This window comes from Schistocerca cancellata, chromosome 1 (assembly GCF_023864275.1).
Source record: "Schistocerca cancellata isolate TAMUIC-IGC-003103 chromosome 1, iqSchCanc2.1, whole genome shotgun sequence".
In the NCBI taxonomy this organism is placed as follows: domain Eukaryota; kingdom Metazoa; phylum Arthropoda; class Insecta; order Orthoptera; family Acrididae; genus Schistocerca; species Schistocerca cancellata.
The window spans coordinates 1,136,352,200-1,136,372,196 of NC_064626.1; the positions used below are offsets into that span (position 1 = coordinate 1,136,352,200).

General features: G+C 39.0%; 1 protein-coding gene across 8 annotated transcripts in view; it reads right to left on the reverse strand.

Moving 5' to 3' along the window:
• LOC126092715 (serine/threonine-protein phosphatase 6 regulatory ankyrin repeat subunit A-like) overlaps positions 1-19,997 on the reverse strand; it is a 423,652-nt gene that overhangs the window by 88,562 nt on the left and 315,093 nt on the right. For all 8 annotated transcript variants that reach the window (XM_049908492.1, XM_049908471.1, XM_049908484.1 and 5 more), the window contains exon 15: positions 12,672-12,773. In XM_049908492.1, coding sequence (XP_049764449.1) covers positions 12,672-12,773 — 102 coding nt within the window. The remainder of the gene's footprint in view (positions 1-12,671; positions 12,774-19,997) is intronic.

A 19,997-nucleotide genomic window follows, 5' to 3' on the forward strand; every position in this document is an offset into this window, starting at 1 on the left:
TCCTGTAGTCTCAGCAATACTCCATACTCCCTGAAACTCTGTACAACCTCTGGTTTAGTTAGTTTATCCAGGTCCCATCTCCTTAAATTCCCACCTTTTTGCAGTTTCTTCAGTTTTAATCTACAGTTCATAACCAATAGATTGTGGTCAGAGTCCAGCTTTGTTTTTCTAGCTCTTTTGAAAAATCTTTTATTCTGATTTCTGATAGATGTAGTTTGTAGGCTTGTAGTTCAGGGAATGATTCAATGCCTGATTTTATTGTTGTTATTTGACAGAGGTCATCTGATAGTCCAAGATCTGTTACAGCTATATCACATTTTTCCCTGTCCATATTTGTGTCCACATGGTCAATTACTGATGCAGTCATTGTGGTAACCCTTGTTGCACTATTGACCAATAGGGACAAGTCAAAACTTTGAAGGATGTTTATGAAAGTGCTGCTGGACTCATTTATGATATTAGTGTTGATGTTAATGTCCACACACAGAATTATGTTGACCTTTGTATTTGTGACTTTATTTAGAAATTCTGTTAATTTATTGGAAAAAGTGTCCACACTGCCACTGGGAGATCTATACACACACAAAATGACTAATTTCTTGGTGATATCAAGCCCTATTAATTCAATAGCTGATATTTCAAAGTGTTTGACTTCATTTACTGTACTGAGGTCATGTCTTGATTTGAACTGTGTTCCTTTTCTGATATAAATGCATGATCATCTACCCCTTGAAGTAGTTCTGCAGTAAGAGTTTGCCTTTTCATACAATGACAATACTACATGTTGGATTTGTGTGTCTCTACACCAGTGCTCAGTAATACAAACTCCTGTGCAGTTCAAAGATTGGAGCTCAACTTTTAATAGTTGTATTTTATTTTTTATTGATTGCATGTTTTGATGGAGGATTGTTAAGTCTGTGAAATACCCCATGTTACTCTTTCCAATGGTTTGTTTTTCTTTGTGACATCTGGTATCTGTGATATTTGAAGTGTTAAAATCTGTTCGAAAATGGTTCAAATGGCTCTGAGCACTATGGGACTTAACTTCTGAGGTCATCAGTCACCTAGAACTTAGAACTACTTAAACCTAACTAACCTAAGGACATCACACACATCAATGCCCGAGGCAGGATTCAAACCTGCGACCATAGTAGTCACGCGTTTCCAGACTGTAGCATCTAGAACCACTTGGCCACTCTGGCTGGCTAAAACTCTGTCTTGTGAGGGATTGTAGGAGTATTTTTTAAACTGCTGGAGATACTCTTTAGGCAGGGGAACCTGTTGTCTGGATTTATCCTAAGAAAGACCCACTTTTCTTACCTATGACAACAGGTATTTGACCATGTGTGGCCCGAGATCCACCCCCTATACTTTCATGAATCAGCTGTACCAATCTTCCCTTCCCAGTCCTGTTTAGGTGTAGGCCATGCCTAGTGAAACCCTATCAATTGATAGTCCCGATGGGCACCAGAGAAACATGAGCAAAGTTGGCTGTCCTCAGAGCCATCCATAACCCCACATTGATTCACCTCACAGCTCCATCAAGGTTTCGTCAATCATGATGCTGGAACAGCTCAACAAAGTTTACATTTGTGCCATGACTCAGGAAAGCTATCTTGTCCAGGTCACCACCTATGTCATATGCCCCATCCCTGACCTTACATAAAGACCCTAGATCCTCTATCACATGACTTAGCCCTGCATCTGGCTTGAAGATATTGGTGGACTGGTATGCTGCCCCTAAACTTTCCTGTAACTAAGGGTCTACACCTCACCCACGGCTATTACCTAGCAACAGCACTTTCTTCTTCCTAAGACTTTGTACATTCCTAGGCTTCTTGGCCTCAGTTGAAGTGTGCTGCACATTTCCTGCTCCACGTTCTACCTGAGGCTCTTCTCACTTAACTCTGGCAATGGTAGATACCTGTTTTTGGTGTTGATGTTAAAACTGTCAGACAGCGTTCCCTTTCTTCCTGTCCTCCTACCAGCTGCCAGTTCCCAGCCTTCCTCTTCCCCCCTGTTTATTTTCTAACTTTTGCAGGTCACATACTAGCCATTGCTTTATGTTCAAAAAAGTGATTTTATACCTTTAGTTACTGATCAAGGGGAAGATTGGGTTGCCTGGGGAAACTGAGTTCCTGATTGTAGTCATTTGAGTATATTTAAATATATGCAGAGAGTTTATTTAATTTGTGATAGGCAAGAAAAAGGCCAATAATTAGTTTTGGGTGGACCACTGTGAAGGAGGAATATCTGAAGTTATCACAGATTCATGAATTTTTTAGTCACATGGATTGGAATAATCATTTTAGGGGCTCTTGGAAGCAGGACCCAAGTCAACCATTCTGTAGGACGATGAACACCAATCCTCTGTACCTTGATGGTAATAGTTACTCAAAGATGGGAATCCTCAGGTGTGGGTGCGATGGGTTATAAGTATTTAGATTTGCAATATTTCTCTATAGTGCCAAATTTCCAGAATTTGCCTTCTCCTCCTTCCTTTCCAGCATCTGCATAGAAACTGATTTAAGTGGCACTTTCTCATTCTGATGTCACATCATGTGGGTCCTTCTTATGATTGCTTCTGTTTCATCTAAAAGTTTAGAACAGAAAGGAGGTCAGCATCAGTCATAATGCAATCTGTACTTTATTGCAGATGGGGTGTCAAAAATTCACTGGAATTACTTATTTACTGGAAAATACTGCTCACCTTTATTCACATTCCATTACAGACCTCCAAAGTTATCTCCCTCAGACATAGTACAATAATGCCAGCATTTAGTACAATGTTCAAAACACTTCCTGAAGCCCGTTTCTGATAATCTGTTGAGTATACCTTAAATTTGATTGTTCAACTCTGGAACACTCTGAAAACAATGACCCTGAAGCTCTTTTTTCATTGTGGGAAATAGATGGAAGTTACATGGTACCCACCCTGGTAAATAAGGTGGATGTGGCATCACTTCAATGGCTAATTCAGTGATTCTTTCTTGAGTATTGATGGCAAGATGAGCTGGTGTATTATCCTGATGAAGGATCAATCTTATTTGAGCAAGATGTGGTCTTTCTGTTGCAACTTTCCGCCTTAATGACCACTTCAATATGTCACAATAGTACTTCACAGTAACAATACATCGTTCATCCACCACATGATCAAACACAATGCCTTGCTTATCAAAGAAGACAAGACATATGACCTTTCCTGCAACTGGTTGAACTTTGGCCTTTTTGGGTCTTGGCTCAAAGGATGTTTTCATTGGACACTGTCCTGTTTTGTCTCTGGGTCACGATGATGAAACCAGGATTTGTCACATGTGATGACTTTGTCCAAAAAATATGCTTCTTGCTGAAACCATCCCTTCTGTTGTTGACACACCTTCAAATGGTGAGCTTTCTGTTTATCACTGATCATACAGGGCACCCACTTTGCTGCAACTTTCCTATACCCTAGAACATTTTGTATAATGTCTTCAGCTGATCTGTAAGAAGTATTCATAATCTCTGCAATCCTTGTTAAACATAAACAACAGCCTTCCAGCAACATGAAATCAGTTGTGTTCACATTTGTTTCAGTCTTTGAAGTTGGGGACCTTCCAGGTTGTGGAGCATCTGCAAGGTCATTTTCACCCTCCTGAAATCGTTTATGCCACTCAAAAACTTGTGTTTTCCCCATGGTTTGCTCTTTTTAGGATTACTGCAACATTTCTGAAGATTTTTATTAAGTTTTTTTAAGAAGAACACAAAATCAGTTCGACATGCGCTGCTGAAACTTGAGATCTATGTTGGGTAAACATGCCAATACACTTTTCTTACTTCCCTGCAACTGATGGATGCATATGGTATTACATAAGACCTCTCTGGTAATGCCAACACGAATGTCAAGTGCAGGCAAAAAAAAAAGGCTTCATGAAACCTATAAGATACTGTGATAGCTGCACTGTCAGCTGAAATATAGAACTGCAATAATATACATACAAAATTATGGCCAGTGCTTACCTTCCTTCTGTCCTGGATTACATGAAAACCATGGGGCACAATTATTTCCATGAAATCAAAGCTAATTTAAAAGTTTAATATTTGTCATGCCTAAAACACTTTTTGTGCTCAATTCTAAGGCAGTGTTGCAGTAACAGTCAAAGAATCAGCAGGCACGGTGAATTTTATTGTTGCCCTATCTAGAAGATACCAAAAGAACTGTTGTTACACAGCAAAATGAGAATTGTTAGCATAAGGAAACAGTATTTATACTGTTTAAATAATGGTAATAATATGAATTATAGGAACTTCTGGGTAAACTAGAGGAGAAAAGCACATGTAATTATATCAGTTTGCAGTTTCTAGTCAATTAAGTAGTACTCTAGTTTGTGGGGTTACTTAACCCCTAGTGTTCTAGCCATGACGACAAGATTGTTAGATAAAGGATGGATAATGATTTTTACTGATAGGATAACTTATAGAGGAACCATGCTTTAGTTTTTGTCTTATTAAGTATTGGAGAACTGGCAACTGCATGGTGCAATTCATAAATGGGGCTGCTGCCACTGTATTATGAAGTCTTGATGCAATTAGGTAGAGGTTAATGCTGCTTCACTGGGGTCACAGTGAACCCAGAAAATAATAGCTTTTCTATAACTTGCAACATTTGTAACTGATATTTATATGAGATATACAGTGTTCCATGCATAGTGTCTCTTAGGGCAGATGACAAATCTTATTTTTATTGGAATAATAAATAAGTTGTATCATAATACTCATAGATATTGCATGACATTGGTCTGAAAATGTATGGAGGGTTCTCACTCATGAGGGAATAAAATATCTCTAATGGGTTGGTTGGTTGGTTGATTTGGGGGAGGGGACCAAACAGTGAGGTCATTAGCCCCATTGGATTACAAAGGAACCATCCCAGCATTTGCATGAAGTGATTCAGGGAAATCATGGAAAACCTAAAGCAGGATGGCTGGACACAGGTTTGAAATGTCATCCTTCCGAATACAATTAGAGTGTATTATATCTCTGCTTTGTGGCTGAAGTTGGTACTAGCATGGTACCAATGTTATGTTTACATACCTATTGGTTAATTAAGCAATTTTCCACCACTTGTTTCTCTTATATATGGAAAAGCTGATAATGACTGTATATTGAAAGAAAATGTTATGAAATTATAGTTTCATATTCTTCCTATTTCAGATATCTCGCTGTCAGAAGATATCTTGTCAGCAAGTGATTGTGCCCTTTTTACAGCCAAGAAATGTAAAGAAAGGATTTATGAAATTACAAGTATTTGATTAATGGTGAATGTTAGAAATATCACTGTTAAATAGTTATTGTGACTGGATGAACAACAAGTTTTTGGACTCAATGTATGTTGGATGCAGAGCAAAAAGTATTATACCACCTACAATTGACACTGGCGATCTATTTATTTAGACACATTGCCAGTATAAGTGATAAAGTTCATTGTACCTTGGTGAAAGAAAATGTGCAAAAAATTATATTCAAAGAATCTGAGCATGATATGCATACACTGGTAATAGAATGTAAGAAAAGTAAAACTTTTGTTTATTATAATTACAAAGAGGTAGGAAAAACTGAGCACATGCTGTGCATTTATCCACTGTGTTGTCACTAAGCTGTAACATTCATTGCTATTGCATTACTAAAAGGGAAACAAACACTAAGGGCATACTGTGCATATATCCTCCTTCCACCTCTCTATTTTTTCCTACCCCTCTCTCTATCCACCTCATCCTGCCCCTCATTTTGTCCATCTCATCTCTCCCCTCTCTCTCCTCCTGCCAGTCTCTTCCTATGCCCTCTGTTTGTCCACCTCCTTTGTCTCTCTGTCCACCTCACTCTCCTACCTTTATCAGTCCACTTCCTCCTCCCTCTCTCTCTGTCCATCTCATCCTCGTCCCTCTCTCTCTGTCTATCTCATCCTCCTCCCTCTCTCTTTCTACCTCCTTCTTCCCCAGCATCTCTGCCCATCTCCTCCTCCTCCATCACTCTGTACATACCTACCTCCCCCTCCCTTTGTCCATCACCTCCTCTCTGTCTCCACCTCTCCTCCTGCCATCATTCTCCCTATCCATCCCATTCATCCTGTCATCAATATCCTTATCTGTCCATCACATTCTTGTCCCTCTCTCCGTATCCTTACCACATGTGTGCCCATCTCTTACACACATGCCTCTCTGTCCATCCACTCCTCCATTGTCTATGTACTCCTGCACAACTCTCTATGTCCAGTTCCCCTATCCCTGAGCAACCCCTTCTGCCCACTCACAAAGCAGGAGCAAAGCAGTACATTGTTGCCAATATCTCTGCTGCTATTGGGACCAGTAGGTTATAAACTGTTCAGTGGTTTTCTTGTGGTGTTTGCTGTTTGTGTGCCAAATTTAGTTGAAATTGAACAAGTATTTTGGGAGGAAATCATGGACATACATTCATATGGTCAGCTTTATACATACTTTTAGATAGATTACAAAAACATTGGAAAGTCCAGGATGGAATGTAGCAATATTATGAAAAGGAAAGTTTCTACTCACCATATAGCGGAGATGCTGAGTCGCAGATAGGCAAAAGAAAAAGACTGTCACAAATAAGGCTTTCGGCCCATAAAGCCTTCATCAGAAATAGACAACAGACACACACACACACCCTGCTGTCTCAGGGAACTGTAGCCACACTGCGGTGTAGTCACATTGCATTGTCTCAGGGAACTGTAGCCACACTGCAGTGTAACCACACAACATTGTGGCTACAGTTCACTGAGACAGCAGTCATGTTTGTGTGTGTGTGTGTGTGTGTGCATGTGCATGCATTCATAGGTGTTGCCTATTTTTGACAAAGGCCATACAGGCTGAAAACTTTATTTGTGATAGTCTTTTTGGTGTGCCTATCTGCGACTCATCATCTCCGCCATATGGTCAGTAGCAGATTACCTTTTCATAATACTTTTACAAAAACATTGGCCACACAGTGTATAGAGATTTGAATGCTGTATTGTAAAGAAATTTAAAATATTGATTTTGATGACTTAAGAAATGTTACACTATGCACCAACACTAATTTAAAGAAAAGTACTGCAAACTTAGTCCAAGAAAAAGCCAGTGCAATATTCTGAATAACAAACATCTGATGTTATAGGATGAGGCACATTTTTACTATCTACAGGCTCATTTACAAGGTAGCAGAACACATCCACAAAAACATCAGTTATACATTAGATATATTGGTGTCAAAAAATGTATCTGAAAATGTGCACAGTAAAAAGGAAAGTTATGAAAATAAAGCTAGTAAATCTAAAAAGTGAAAAGCTATACAAGCAAGAAAATTGTTGAACAAGCTTTATTGCTTGTAGTTGTAGCAGTACTGAAGCAAGAGCTACAAAACATTTAACACTGGTAGAGAACATACAGGCATTGTATGACATAGAAAAGCAAAGAAATTATATAGCTAGACAAATATCTTCAAACAGAAGTGTCTCAGTATCAAGACTTCAATTAAGTAAAAGGGGGAACAATGGCTACGTTTCATGTATCATTGTACACAGTTATAAACCAAAGACTATATTACTGTTAGATTTATACACAATGTTACCTTTGCCTGCTCAAAAACAGAAAAACGTTGATGCTGTAAGAATAATAGGTGGCTAAAGGGAAGACACATAGTTATGTTACTCAGGAGAAACACAACAGTTTAGTCTAGAGTCTGGGAAAACCAGCAATCAAATAACAGCAATAAACACTGAAAAAGAGAAAAGAAGAAGAAGTAGAAGAAGAAGAAAAAAGAAAAAAAAGAGATGCACCATGAAGGAATTATTCAAATGGTATGAAAATTGATAGATGTAATGTACATATGAGGGGGGACCCAAAAGAAACTGGATTGTTGTCATAAAAAATTTATTGATGAACCTTTTTACAAAATTACTTCTGTCACCTTCAAACTACTCTCCATTACATGCGATGCACTTGTCAAGTCTCTTTTCCCACTGTTGTAAGCATGTTTGGAACCCTTCAAGTTTGATATTGTCCAGTGTCTTTTGCGAAGCTGTTTTTACCGCCTCCACATCGTCATAACACTCCCCTTTTAGCATTTTTTTCATTTTGCCAAACAGTGGGTCACTCATAAGGCCATGTGTGCTGGAGCGTTGTCGTCATGCAGAAACCAGTCACCTGATCGCCAAAGTTCCGGGCGTTTCCTCCTCACATCCTCTCACAGATGCCTTAAAAACATCGAAGTAAAAGTGCTGGTTAACAGTCTGGCTAGGGGCTACAAATTCCCGATGCACAATCTCACGAACGTCAAAAAAGACAATTATTATTGTCTTCACATTTGACCTCACTTGCCTCACTTTTTTTGGACTGGGAGAGTTGGGAGTCCTCCACTGGCTTGATGCTTGCTTGGTTTCTGGGTCATACCCATAATACCAACTCTCATCCCCTGTAATGACTTTGTTCAAGAAGTTTGGGTCATGTGCAATCTCTGTTTTCAATTCCTTACACACATTCATGCGGCTGGTTTTTTGCTCCTGTATGAGAAGGTGCGGAACAAATTTAGCAGCAACACGTCTCATGTGCAAATCCTCACTCAAAATATGCTGGCATGAGCTCCAACTGATTCCTGTCTCTGCTGAAATTTGGTCGATCATTTGGCTACAATCCTTGTTGATCTTTTGGTGGACCTTTTCAATGTTCTCCTCATTTCGTGATGTTGAAGGGCGTCCAGAATGAGCTTGGTCTTCAACACACATCTCACCACGTTTAAAGCACCCAAACCACTCAGAAACCTGTGTGCGGCTCATAGCATCCTTCTGGAAAGCTTTCTGAAGCATTTGGTGTGTCTCTGTTGCAGTTTTTTAAAGCAGGAAACAAAATATCACACACACTCTTTGTTCTTTTAAAGTTGCCATTATGACTTCGCAGAGGTAATCCGCCAACAGTCCAAGGAACACAATACCACACTTGCATGTTCAGCTCTACACTGACGCCATCTGCACAGCTGTCTCATGAAGGTCTCAACTAGCACCATCTAGCGTGAGAACCCTGCACTACGTCTATGAGTGGCAGCGCCCTCGGAGTCCAGTTTCTTTTGGGTCCCCCCTCGTATACAGACAAATAAATGATCACTGTTTCAGAAGAACTGTTTTATTTATTGAAGAGCAAGAGCTTCACAAATTGAGCAAATTAATAACAAATTGGTCCACCTCTGCCACTTACACAAGCAGTCATTTTGTTTGACATTGATTGATAGAGTTTTTGGATGACCTCCTGAGGGATACTGTGCCAAATCCTGTCCAACTGGCATGTTACATTGGCAAAATTCTGAGCTTGATGGAGGGCCCCCTCTCAATTGGGGAGAGATCTGGGGATCATACTGGCCATGGTAGGGCAATGCAACACATCAGTTGGACAGCATTTGGCACAGTATCCCTCAGGAGAACATCCCACACCTTTATCAATCAATGTCAAGCTAAATAATTGCTTGCATAGGGGTCAGAGGTGGACCAACACATTATTAAATTGCTTAATTTTTGAAGCTCATTCTCTTGAATAAATCACCCAATTTTTTTTTTCTGAAGTTGTACTCATTCTATGTATATATTTCTGTAACTTACCAAATGAAAGCATTGGTACGTTGATAGAGACAAAAAACACACAAGCACACACACAAATTTCAAGCTTTCACAACCCATGGTTGGTTCGTCAGGAAAGAGGGAAGGAGAGGGAAAGACGAAAGGATGTGGGTTTTAAGGGAGAGGGTAAGGAGTCATTCCAATCCCGGGAGCAGAAAGACTTACCTTAGGGGGAAAAAGGTACAGGTATACACTCGCGCACACACACACACACACACACACACACACACACACACACACACACACACACACATATCCATCTGCACATATACAGACACAAGCAGACATTTGTAAAGGCAAAGAGTTTGGGCAGAGATGTCAGTTGAGGCGGAAGTACAGAGGCAAAGATGTTACTGAATGACAGGTGAGGTATGAGTGGTGGCAACTTGAAATTAGCGGAGGTTGAGGCCTGGTGGGTAATGGGAAGAGAGGATATATCGAAGGGCAAGTTCCCATCTCCGGAGTTCTGATAGCTTGGTGTCGGTGGGAAGTATCCAGATAACCTGCACGGTGTAACACTGTGCCAAGATGTGCTGGCCGTGCACCAAGGCATGTTTAGCCACAGGTTGATCCTCATTACCAACAAACACTGTCTGCCTGTGTCCGTTCATGCGAATGGACAGTTTGTTGCTGGTCATTCCCACACAGAAAGCTTCACAGTGTAGGCAGGTCAGTTGGTAAATCACGTGGGTGCTTTCACACGTGGCTCTGCCTTTGATTGTGTGCACTTTCCGGGTTACAGGACTGGAGTAGGTGGTGGTGGGAGGGTGCATGGGACAGGTTTTACACCGGGGGCAATTACAAGGGTAGGAGCCAGAGGGTAGGGAAGGTGATTTGGGGATTTAATAGGGATGAACAAAGAGGTTATGAAGGTTAGGTGGACTGTGGAAAGACACTCTTGGTGGAGTGGGGAGGATTTCATGAAGGATGGATCTCATTTCAGGGCAGGATTTGAGGAAGTTGTATCCCTGCTGGAGAGCTACATTCAGAGTCTGATCCAGTCCCAGAAAGTATCTAGTCACAAGTGGGGCACTTTCGGGGTTCTTCTGTGGGAGGTTCTGGGGTGGGGGGATGAGGAAGTGGCTCTGGTTATTTGCTTCTGTACCAGGTTGGCAGGGTAGTTGCGGGATACGATAGCTGTTTTCAGGTTGATGGTGTAATGGTTCAGGGATTCAGGACTGGAGCAGATTCGTTTGCCACGAAGACCTAGGCTGTAGGGAAGGGACCGTTTGATATGGAATGGGTGGCAGCTGTCACAATGGGGGTACTGTTGCTTGTTGGTATGTTTGATGTGGACGGATCTGTGAAGCTGGCCATTGGACAGATGGAGGTCAACATCGAAGAAAGTGGCATGGGATTTGGAGTAGGACCAGGTGAATCTGATGGAACCAAAGGAGTTGAGGTTGGAGGGGAAGTTCTGGAGTTCTTCTTCATTGTGAGTCCAGATCATGAAGATGTCATCAATAAATCTGTACCAAACTTTGGCTTGGCAGGCTTGGGTGACCAAGAAGGCTTCCTCTAAGCAACCCATAAATAGGCTGGCTACGAGGGGCCCCGTCCTGGTACCCATGGCTGTTCCCTTTAATTGAATGTATGGCCTTTGACAGTGAAGAAGTTGTGAGTTAGGATGAAGCTGGATGAGGTAATGAGGAAAGAGGTTTTAGGTAGGGTGGCAGGAGATCGGCGTGAAAGGAAGTCCTCCACTGCAGTGAGGCTCTGGACGTGCAGGATATTTGTGTATAAGGAAGTGGCATCAATGGTTACAAGGATGGTTTCCAGGGGTAACAGATTGGGTAAGGATTCCAGGCATTCGAGAAAGTGGTTGGTGTCTTTGATGATGGATGGGAGACTGCATGTAATGGGTTGAAGGTGTTGATCTACGTAGGCAGAGATACGTTCTGTGGGGGCTTGGTAACCAGCTACAATGGGGTGGCCAGGATGATTGGGTTTGCGAATTTTAGGAAGTAGGTAGAAGGTTGTCACAAATAATGTTTCAGCCAACAAGTACTTTGTCAAAAATAGATGACTGCCACACACACACACACACACACACACACACACACACACACACACAAACACACACAGGTGACTGCAGTCTCTCTGGCAGAGTGTGTGTGTGTGTGTGTGTGTGTGTGTGTGTGTGTGTGTGTGTGTGTGTGTGTGTGTGTGTGTGTGTGCACATGCGTGTTGTCTATTTTAAACGAAGGTTTTGTTGGCCAAAACCTTATTTGTGACAGTCTTTTTGTTGTGCCTATCTACGACTTAGCATCTCCACTATACGATGAGTAGCAACTTTCCTTTTCATAGTACTGTTATGTTCCATCCTGGATTTTCCATTGTTTGATTCCTTTCATCAAATATTTGTATGACATAACTTTCCCACTTAACAGAAAGCTAGTGCTACTTCCACTGAGCATTTTCTCTCTTTCCCATGTAGAGGAATTTCTAGTTTTGAATGCTAGCATTTATACCATTTTTATTAATGTGTGCTGTAACTAGTGTTTCATTCTAATTCTATTTTATTAGTTATTTGAATGTGTGTTATATATTCTTTATAACTGCATGTGGCTTTGTGTTGTGTTCACATTTCATGTGCATAATGAAATGAAATGAATAGTTAATACTTTTACTTTCATGCAATTATATTACCTCTGATTCAACAACCTTATAAACATTCAATAGAAAAATTAGCTGTGGACAGTAATTCATGCTTCATCTTGTTGCATCATATTTTTATATGCTTTCTTTCACTGAGAGATATGTACGACCTCCTGATTAACAGGAGAATAGTTCAATTGACAGTGAGAGTTTCCTCTCTGTGCCAGGTAGTGGAATTCCTAGTTATGCAATGCGTGCCAGCATTTATGCCATTTTTTAAAATTTGTGTCTGTATTGCTAACACTTCAAAGTAATGATTTTATTTTAGTGTTCTTGAAATGTGTGTCATATGTAGGGATTTAATAAATTCCATATCATATATCTGATATAATTAAACAATTAACAAACATTTTTTTCTGTTATGTAATTACAGTACCTTGGTATTCGCAGGTCTACTTGACACAATGTTGAGCAGTGATACTCCACATTCATCTACAATATTTGGATCAGCACCAGCATCCAGTAGCACTTCCAAGGCCTACAATATGGAGATATATAAGTAAATAATAGAATCACATCCATTTACTCACATGTTGTCATCATGAAGGAGAATCTTAGGGACATGAAAAAAAAAATCAAAGATATATATACTGTAAGGGTATAAACTTTAGTGACATTTTACTACTCAAATGAGTACATACAATACTGGTTGCCAGATCAGGAAATTTGAATAATGCTAATGACTGCAACAAAGTATGGTGTGCTGATGTATGTGAATGACTGTGCACCTTGTTAAACTGGAGACCAGGTGTCAAGACATCATTATAAAATTGCCAAGTAAGAAATGTGTGACTTGTATTATGACATTACAATGAAGTGTCAGTGCTGACAAGACTCTGATAGCTTTTCCTGATTAAGCAATTGCCAGTCAGCATGAATGAGATACATCCTATCTAGGACAATAACTGTTGGATTGGGAAGGTGCATTTGGAATTGGAGAGCAATGGTTAACATATTAGATACTCCCAGAAATGAACACTAATATGAACCAATTCTACAGCAAATGGTGCTGGTCAAGAGTTACAAAATTACACCTATATGCAAAAGATATGAATTATGGGATGCACTGCTTAAAATACAAATAAAACTAGCACACTGATTTCACCATATCATTGGGATGAGTGCAACAAGACCAAGACATTATCTGTAATCTAAATACTCTGAACTCTGCAACCAATTTAATTGAAATTTGTGTTATTTTTAACATTTGTATGTACATTGTGTAATGAAACATGATAAGGACACCTGCAGTAAATCGGATGATAACCAAAAATGTTATCCACATGATAACCAAAAATGTTATCCACAAGTTGCATACAAGACTACATTGTACCAAGCACACCATGATTGCTGGTCACTTTTCATTGAAGAGTGGTGCATGAATTGGACTTTATTCCACTGTGAGTGAACACCAACTACAACAACATGGTTGAAATGTCATTGGGCAGCATTTATTACACAATGTTAGACATTTAAACACATACTGAATAGATGCAAGATATCCTGACACCACTCAATCTCAGAATATATGACATCACGCTATCATACTGCACACACATGGTTGCTAGACTACTACAAATAAAAGTAGTTACACAACATTAAGATAAAATGACTTAACATATCCCGTCAGGCCAAAAAGTTTAGAAACTGGAGTAATAAAAAAATAGAGAAAAGTTAAGGTAATGGTTTTATTGCTTCTTATGTTCTACATACTGGCTGCACACTTTAACTCGAGCCCTCAGTAGGGGATGCAAGGAACAAAAGCTTGCACTTAGCCCATAGCACACTGGCTGCAGTGACAAGCCACACCTCCTTCTGCTAGAGTATCCAATTCATAGCTTATGACAGAAACAAACATGTAATTGATTAATACAGTGTAGAAGTGAAACAAAAAAGGATGGTGAGCTGCTAAAAGGACCAGCTACAGCTTCTTTTCTCATTCATGTAAATAATATTAACAATCACTATGCACAATGCCACACGACTCGACACTAGATTCCCAATGACTACTTATTGGTATGGCACCCTATACTTTTAGACAGTTAACGCTGGCGAAGAGAGTAAACTTTATGAAGTGGCACTAACTCAGCCAACTTCCACTGAGAGGTGTCAAGTTAAAATGTGCAATCTATAATCACCTCCCATTTGAGTACAATGTACAGGACATTCATACAGCCATGTGAAACTGTCAGAAAAATCCTTCTTTGGGATGATGTCTGATTAGCAAGTCACATTAGATTGAATGTCAGTTATCTTGTCTGAGAGTTGACCACTCATGAATTTCTGCACTTTGTCATTTTGTGGCAGGTTCATATTGACAACACCAAGTCTCATCACCTGTGATATTTATTTCTGGAAAAGGACTGTTCATGTTTTGCATTTCAATCAAGTTGTGACAGGTATACACATATTGTTGCTTTTGTTTGGGAGTCAATGCACATGGCACAACTTTGTAGACATTTTCTCTTCTCCAAACCATTCATTGAATGCTTGATTTAGAGCTGTTGCTCCATTGCAATTTGTATACAACACTGTTGACACTCTACAGCTGCACATGTACTACTTAACACTTCCTGCTCACAACTGCCTGGTCAAATGCACATTTATTGTTTACAGTTGTTAGTTCAAATAGCCACTGTAGTTACTTGCCACTTACATACCACAAATAAAATCAGTAAATCAGTCTTAGAACTTTTTGGAGGGGTAGTCCAGAGTATTGTTGAAATGATTAGCAATTAGATACATCAATAATTAGTGTAAACAGCATTTTCACAATTAATTCAGGCTGTAGTCCAAAGCTCTGAAATCAATCACAAATGATGACCTTGTGACATTAAATAAAAATTTTAATATTTCATTAGATAGTTGACAGTGACCATACAATAAGCTCAAGCAATATACTTTAGATTTTAAATGAAATGTGATTACTTAGATTAACTTTTATTAAAATTCTGTTTATTTCTCACCCAAAGACACATAGTGTGTGGCACCAAAATATTCAGTGCACTGAGGTACTTCATTTGAATCATATGATCTTCAGTATTAAATGTACACATAAGTATGTGATTTTGCAATCATGGCATAAGAAGCCACTGGAAGAGATGGAGTAACACAGACAAATAGGAGCAGACAGCTGCAATCTGGGGAGTGCGTATTTTTGAAGAGAGCAGTCTTAAGTAGAAGGTCAAGAAGTTTTTTGGAATAGGTCTTTGGGAGCAGATGTGCTGTGGTGCTCTCTTCTCATTAGAGAGTTTGAGAAAGCTGTTTGATGGTGATAAACCTTGTTAGATTTATTCATAGCAATATGAATTGCAATATTCAGTAATGAATCCATGTAGCCTATTCAGTGATCTTTACCATTGGCTTGCAATGCTTCTGCAATGGCTGATGTGCTGAGTCATGGATAAAGGCACAAGGCCTTACCTGTATAACAGCCACTTCTGATGAACAGTCTTGTGTCTGCTTACATTTACTGGTTATTACTTAAGGAGTGCTCTGCAGATATTCTGTCTGTGCTTCAGTGGTGTTCATACTTGTTCACTTCATGTACGAGTTTACTATGGTCTGAAGCTCCACATCTACAGGGATGATGAGAAACAAGAAAGTCTGTATGGTTGGTGAAAAGCAACAAGAGCAACTGTCCCAGTTTAACTTTAATGATTAAAACATTGGAAAACTAGTACTATATTTATTTATAAAGACATCAGCATTAATTCCAAGCATTCAAGATAACTTCTCAGGAAGCACATTTCTCATAATTTCCAATTTATACTGGGTGTTTTATGTCAAGTTAATTTCTAGGTGACAATTTTTGGCATTTGAGGAAATGTAAGATATGCTCTCTGCCTATTATGATAACGTTAATGTAGCCTCTCCCCAATGCTATTCAATCTGTATGTTGAGCAAGCAGTAGAGGAAACAAAAGAAAAGTTCGGAGTAGGTATTAAAATCCATGGAGAAGAAATAAAAACTTCAAGGTTTGCCGATGACATTGTAATTCTGTCAGAGACAGCAAAGGACTTGGAAGAGCAGTTGAACGGAATGGACAGTGTCTTGAAAGGAGGATATAAGATGAACATCAACAAAAGCAAAACGAGGATAATGGAATGTAGTCGAATTAAGTCGGGTGACGCTGAGGGAATTAGATTAGGAAATGAGACACTTAAAGTAGTAAAGGAGTTTTGCTATTTGGGGAGCAAAATAACTGATGATGGTCGAAGTAGAGAAGATATAAAATGTAGACAGGCAACGGCAAGGAAAGCGTTTCTGAAGAAGAGAAATCTGTTAACATCGAGTATTGTTTCTGAAAGTATTTTTATGGAGTGTAGCCATGTATGGAAGTGAAACATGGACTATAAATAGTTTAGACAAGAAGAGAATAGAAGATTTCGAAATGTGGCGCTACAGAAGAATGCTGAAGATTAGATGGATAGATCGCATAAGTGATGAGGAGGTATTGAATAGAATTGGGGAGAAAAGAAGTTTGTGGCACAACTTGACTAGAAGAAGGGATTGGTTGGTAGGACATGTTCTGAGGCATCAAGGGATCACCAATTTGGTACTGGAGGGCAGTGTGGAGGGTAAAAATCATAGAGGGAGTCCCAGAGATGAATACACTAAGCAGATTCAAAATTATGTAAGCTGCAGTAGGTACTGGGAGATGAAGAAGCTTGCACAGGATAGAGTAGCATGGAGAGCTGCATTAAACCAATCTCAGGACTGAAGACCACAACAACAACAAGCCATTGCAGCAATTGACAAAGTCATACACATAATACAATACAGTACATGCTATATAAGAACAGAATTGTTATTAATGTTACAGTTTAATATCACAGGTCATGAAATCCTTTATATTGTAGAATGGGTTTAAAACTAACCAGTCATAAAGGGTTTGTTTTTATTGTTGCTCTGGTAAATTTTGTATAGCTTGTGGAAGTTTGTTAAATAATTTGTGGCCCATAAGTTCATAACTGTTAACTGATTTTGACAGTCTGTGGTAGGGCATATAGATACAGCTGTTTGTCCCTGTGCTGTAACAATGTATATCTGCCCTGCATTTTACTTTAGGTAAGTTCTTTTTCATGTAGATTAAAACATAATAAATATATAGGTTTATTACTGTCATGATTTTTTGTTGAGTAAACAAAGGTTTACAATGAGCCTTGTATGGTGAGCCTGTCATTATCCAAATAGCTTTCTTTTGCAGCGATAGTATATCATGCACACAAGTGGAGTTTCCCCATAAAATAATACCATAGGATATGATGCTTTGGAAAAATGAGTAGTAAGATACTCTAGCATAATTTCTAGGTACACAGGGCATTAATCACCTTCACAAATATATTACCCTAGACAATTTACCACTAATATACTTAATATGTGGATTCCAAGGGAGTTTATCATCCAAATATACCCCCAAAAATTTAACACAACTAGGATCATCTGATGGAAACTTGTCTTTTAAACTAATTACCATCTGCTGGGTTTTTCTTTCATTAAGCAAGAACCCATTTGCCTTAAACCAGACTGAAGCTTGCTAAATTGTCTCTGTAACAAATGTTTTAAGGCTATTAAGATCATTACTGCTGTTCAGAAACGTTGTATCATCAGCATAGAGTACTGTTCTGGATTTAATAAATGATGGCAGGTCATTTATCATTATTAGGAACAGGAAAGGGCCCAGCACAGATCCCTGCAGAACACCTACCTTAACTTGGTCTATACTGGACATTTCTTTCCCAACACAGATGGCTTGCTTACGGTTTTGTAAATATGATCTTAATAGCTTAAGGCTGTTACCTTTAACACCATAAAAGTCCATTTTTTCGAGTAGTAGTGTATGGCCTACACAGCAAAGCCTTTGCTTAGGTCACAAAAAGTCACTTGAGCAAAGCATTTATCTTCAAATACTTGATGGATGTATTTTACAACATTGTCTATGGCATCAATGGTTGACAGGTTTTTCCTAAAGCTGTACTGTGATCCACTTATTAATCCTATGTTATCAAAGTAAACAGATAATTGTTGGTAAATTATGCATTCTAGAACTTTTGAAAAAACTGGGACTATGGATATTGGCCTATAACTTGGGACAGAATTTTTATCTTCTTTTTTATGTACTGGAACTACCCTAGACAGTTTAAGCTCATCAGGGAAAAAACCCTCCAGTATACACTTGTTTATACAATATGTTAGGGGGTAAACTATACAGTCTATTACTTTCTTCAGCATGTTACAAGACAGGCCATATATGTCTACACTGTCTGATGATTTTAACTGCTTCACTATTCTTAACACAAAACCAGGTGAGACCTCAGAGAAAGTACTTGCGTTTGTTGATGACCTAGCAACATTTTTTGACAGTAACTGTGATGAGCTAATTTCAGGTTTAATTATAGCACTTCCTACTTCCTCAACTGATTTAATAAAAAAGTCATTAAATTCCTTGGGAGAGATACTAATTTTGTCACTTCTTTTATCTTTGGCGACACTATTTATTAGTGTCCATGCTGCTTTGCACTTATTGGTGGATTTCTCAATACTTCTGAGATTGTGTGCTTGTTTGGCTTCCACAATTGCTTTTTTGTATTCATTCCTAGATCTAACATAGGCTAATTTAGCATGGTTGGTTTTCAGATTTCTATAAATATTGTACAACAACATAACTTGAGTTTTCATAGTAGACAGCTGTTTTGTATACCATGTATTTTGTCTATTTGGAACTTTTGGTTTTAGGACTCTGTTAGTTACTTTGCATATCTTTATGGGAATGCAGTCATTAAATTGTCCCAAAAATGCTTTAAGAAACCTATCAAATAGTACCTTTGATGGTAGATAATTGCTTAGAGTATAATGTGTGTCATCATAACACAGGCCAAACTGATCTCTGTTAGAAAGGGACATACGAAACCCGTCAATTTTCAGATCTGTGACTGGTCTAGTGACCACAACATCTGGGACAGGATTATTTACATTACTCTTATCAAGAGGGAACCTACTTGTATAATTTAAAGATACTGAATCATGATCAGAATATGGAAATACTGTCACACAACATGATTCATCTGTTGTTTTAAAATTTACAAAAATATTGTCAAGACATGCATGTCCTCTTGTAGGCTTGTTATTGACTGAAAGTAAGTTGCACTGTCTTAGTAGGTTTTGGAGTTCAGTGACAGTACATTTTTGTGTTGTAACATCAAAATCAGTATTCACATCTCCATCTATCACAATATCATCTAGTATCTGTAAGTACATGTAACAGCAGGTCCAGTCTTATGGGCTTCTTTCCCTTGCTACCTTCTACTAAAACATCATTTAGACATAATGGAGGTACAGTTTTCTGTTTGCCCGCTACACCTGATACTGCTTCTACTCTTGGAGGTCTCTTCTCTTCTTCCTGTTCATGACATGATCTAAGTGGCTTGGTTTCCACTGTAGGTAGTTCAAATGTTGCTGTAGAATGGACAGCTGGATCACCTGTTGTAACTGTAGTTTCAGCTTCTTCTCTCCCAACACATTCTTTTGTACTCAGTGATATCTCATGTTGTGTTACTGCTGCAACTGGAGTATATGGTAGGGAAGATACTTTGCAGGTGTCCTTTACCAGTGGTAGTGGAATAGGATCACTTTTTTTACATCTGGGAGAAACACTATTCACTAACATTTTGATCTTTTGACTAAGCAATGATTGGCCCCA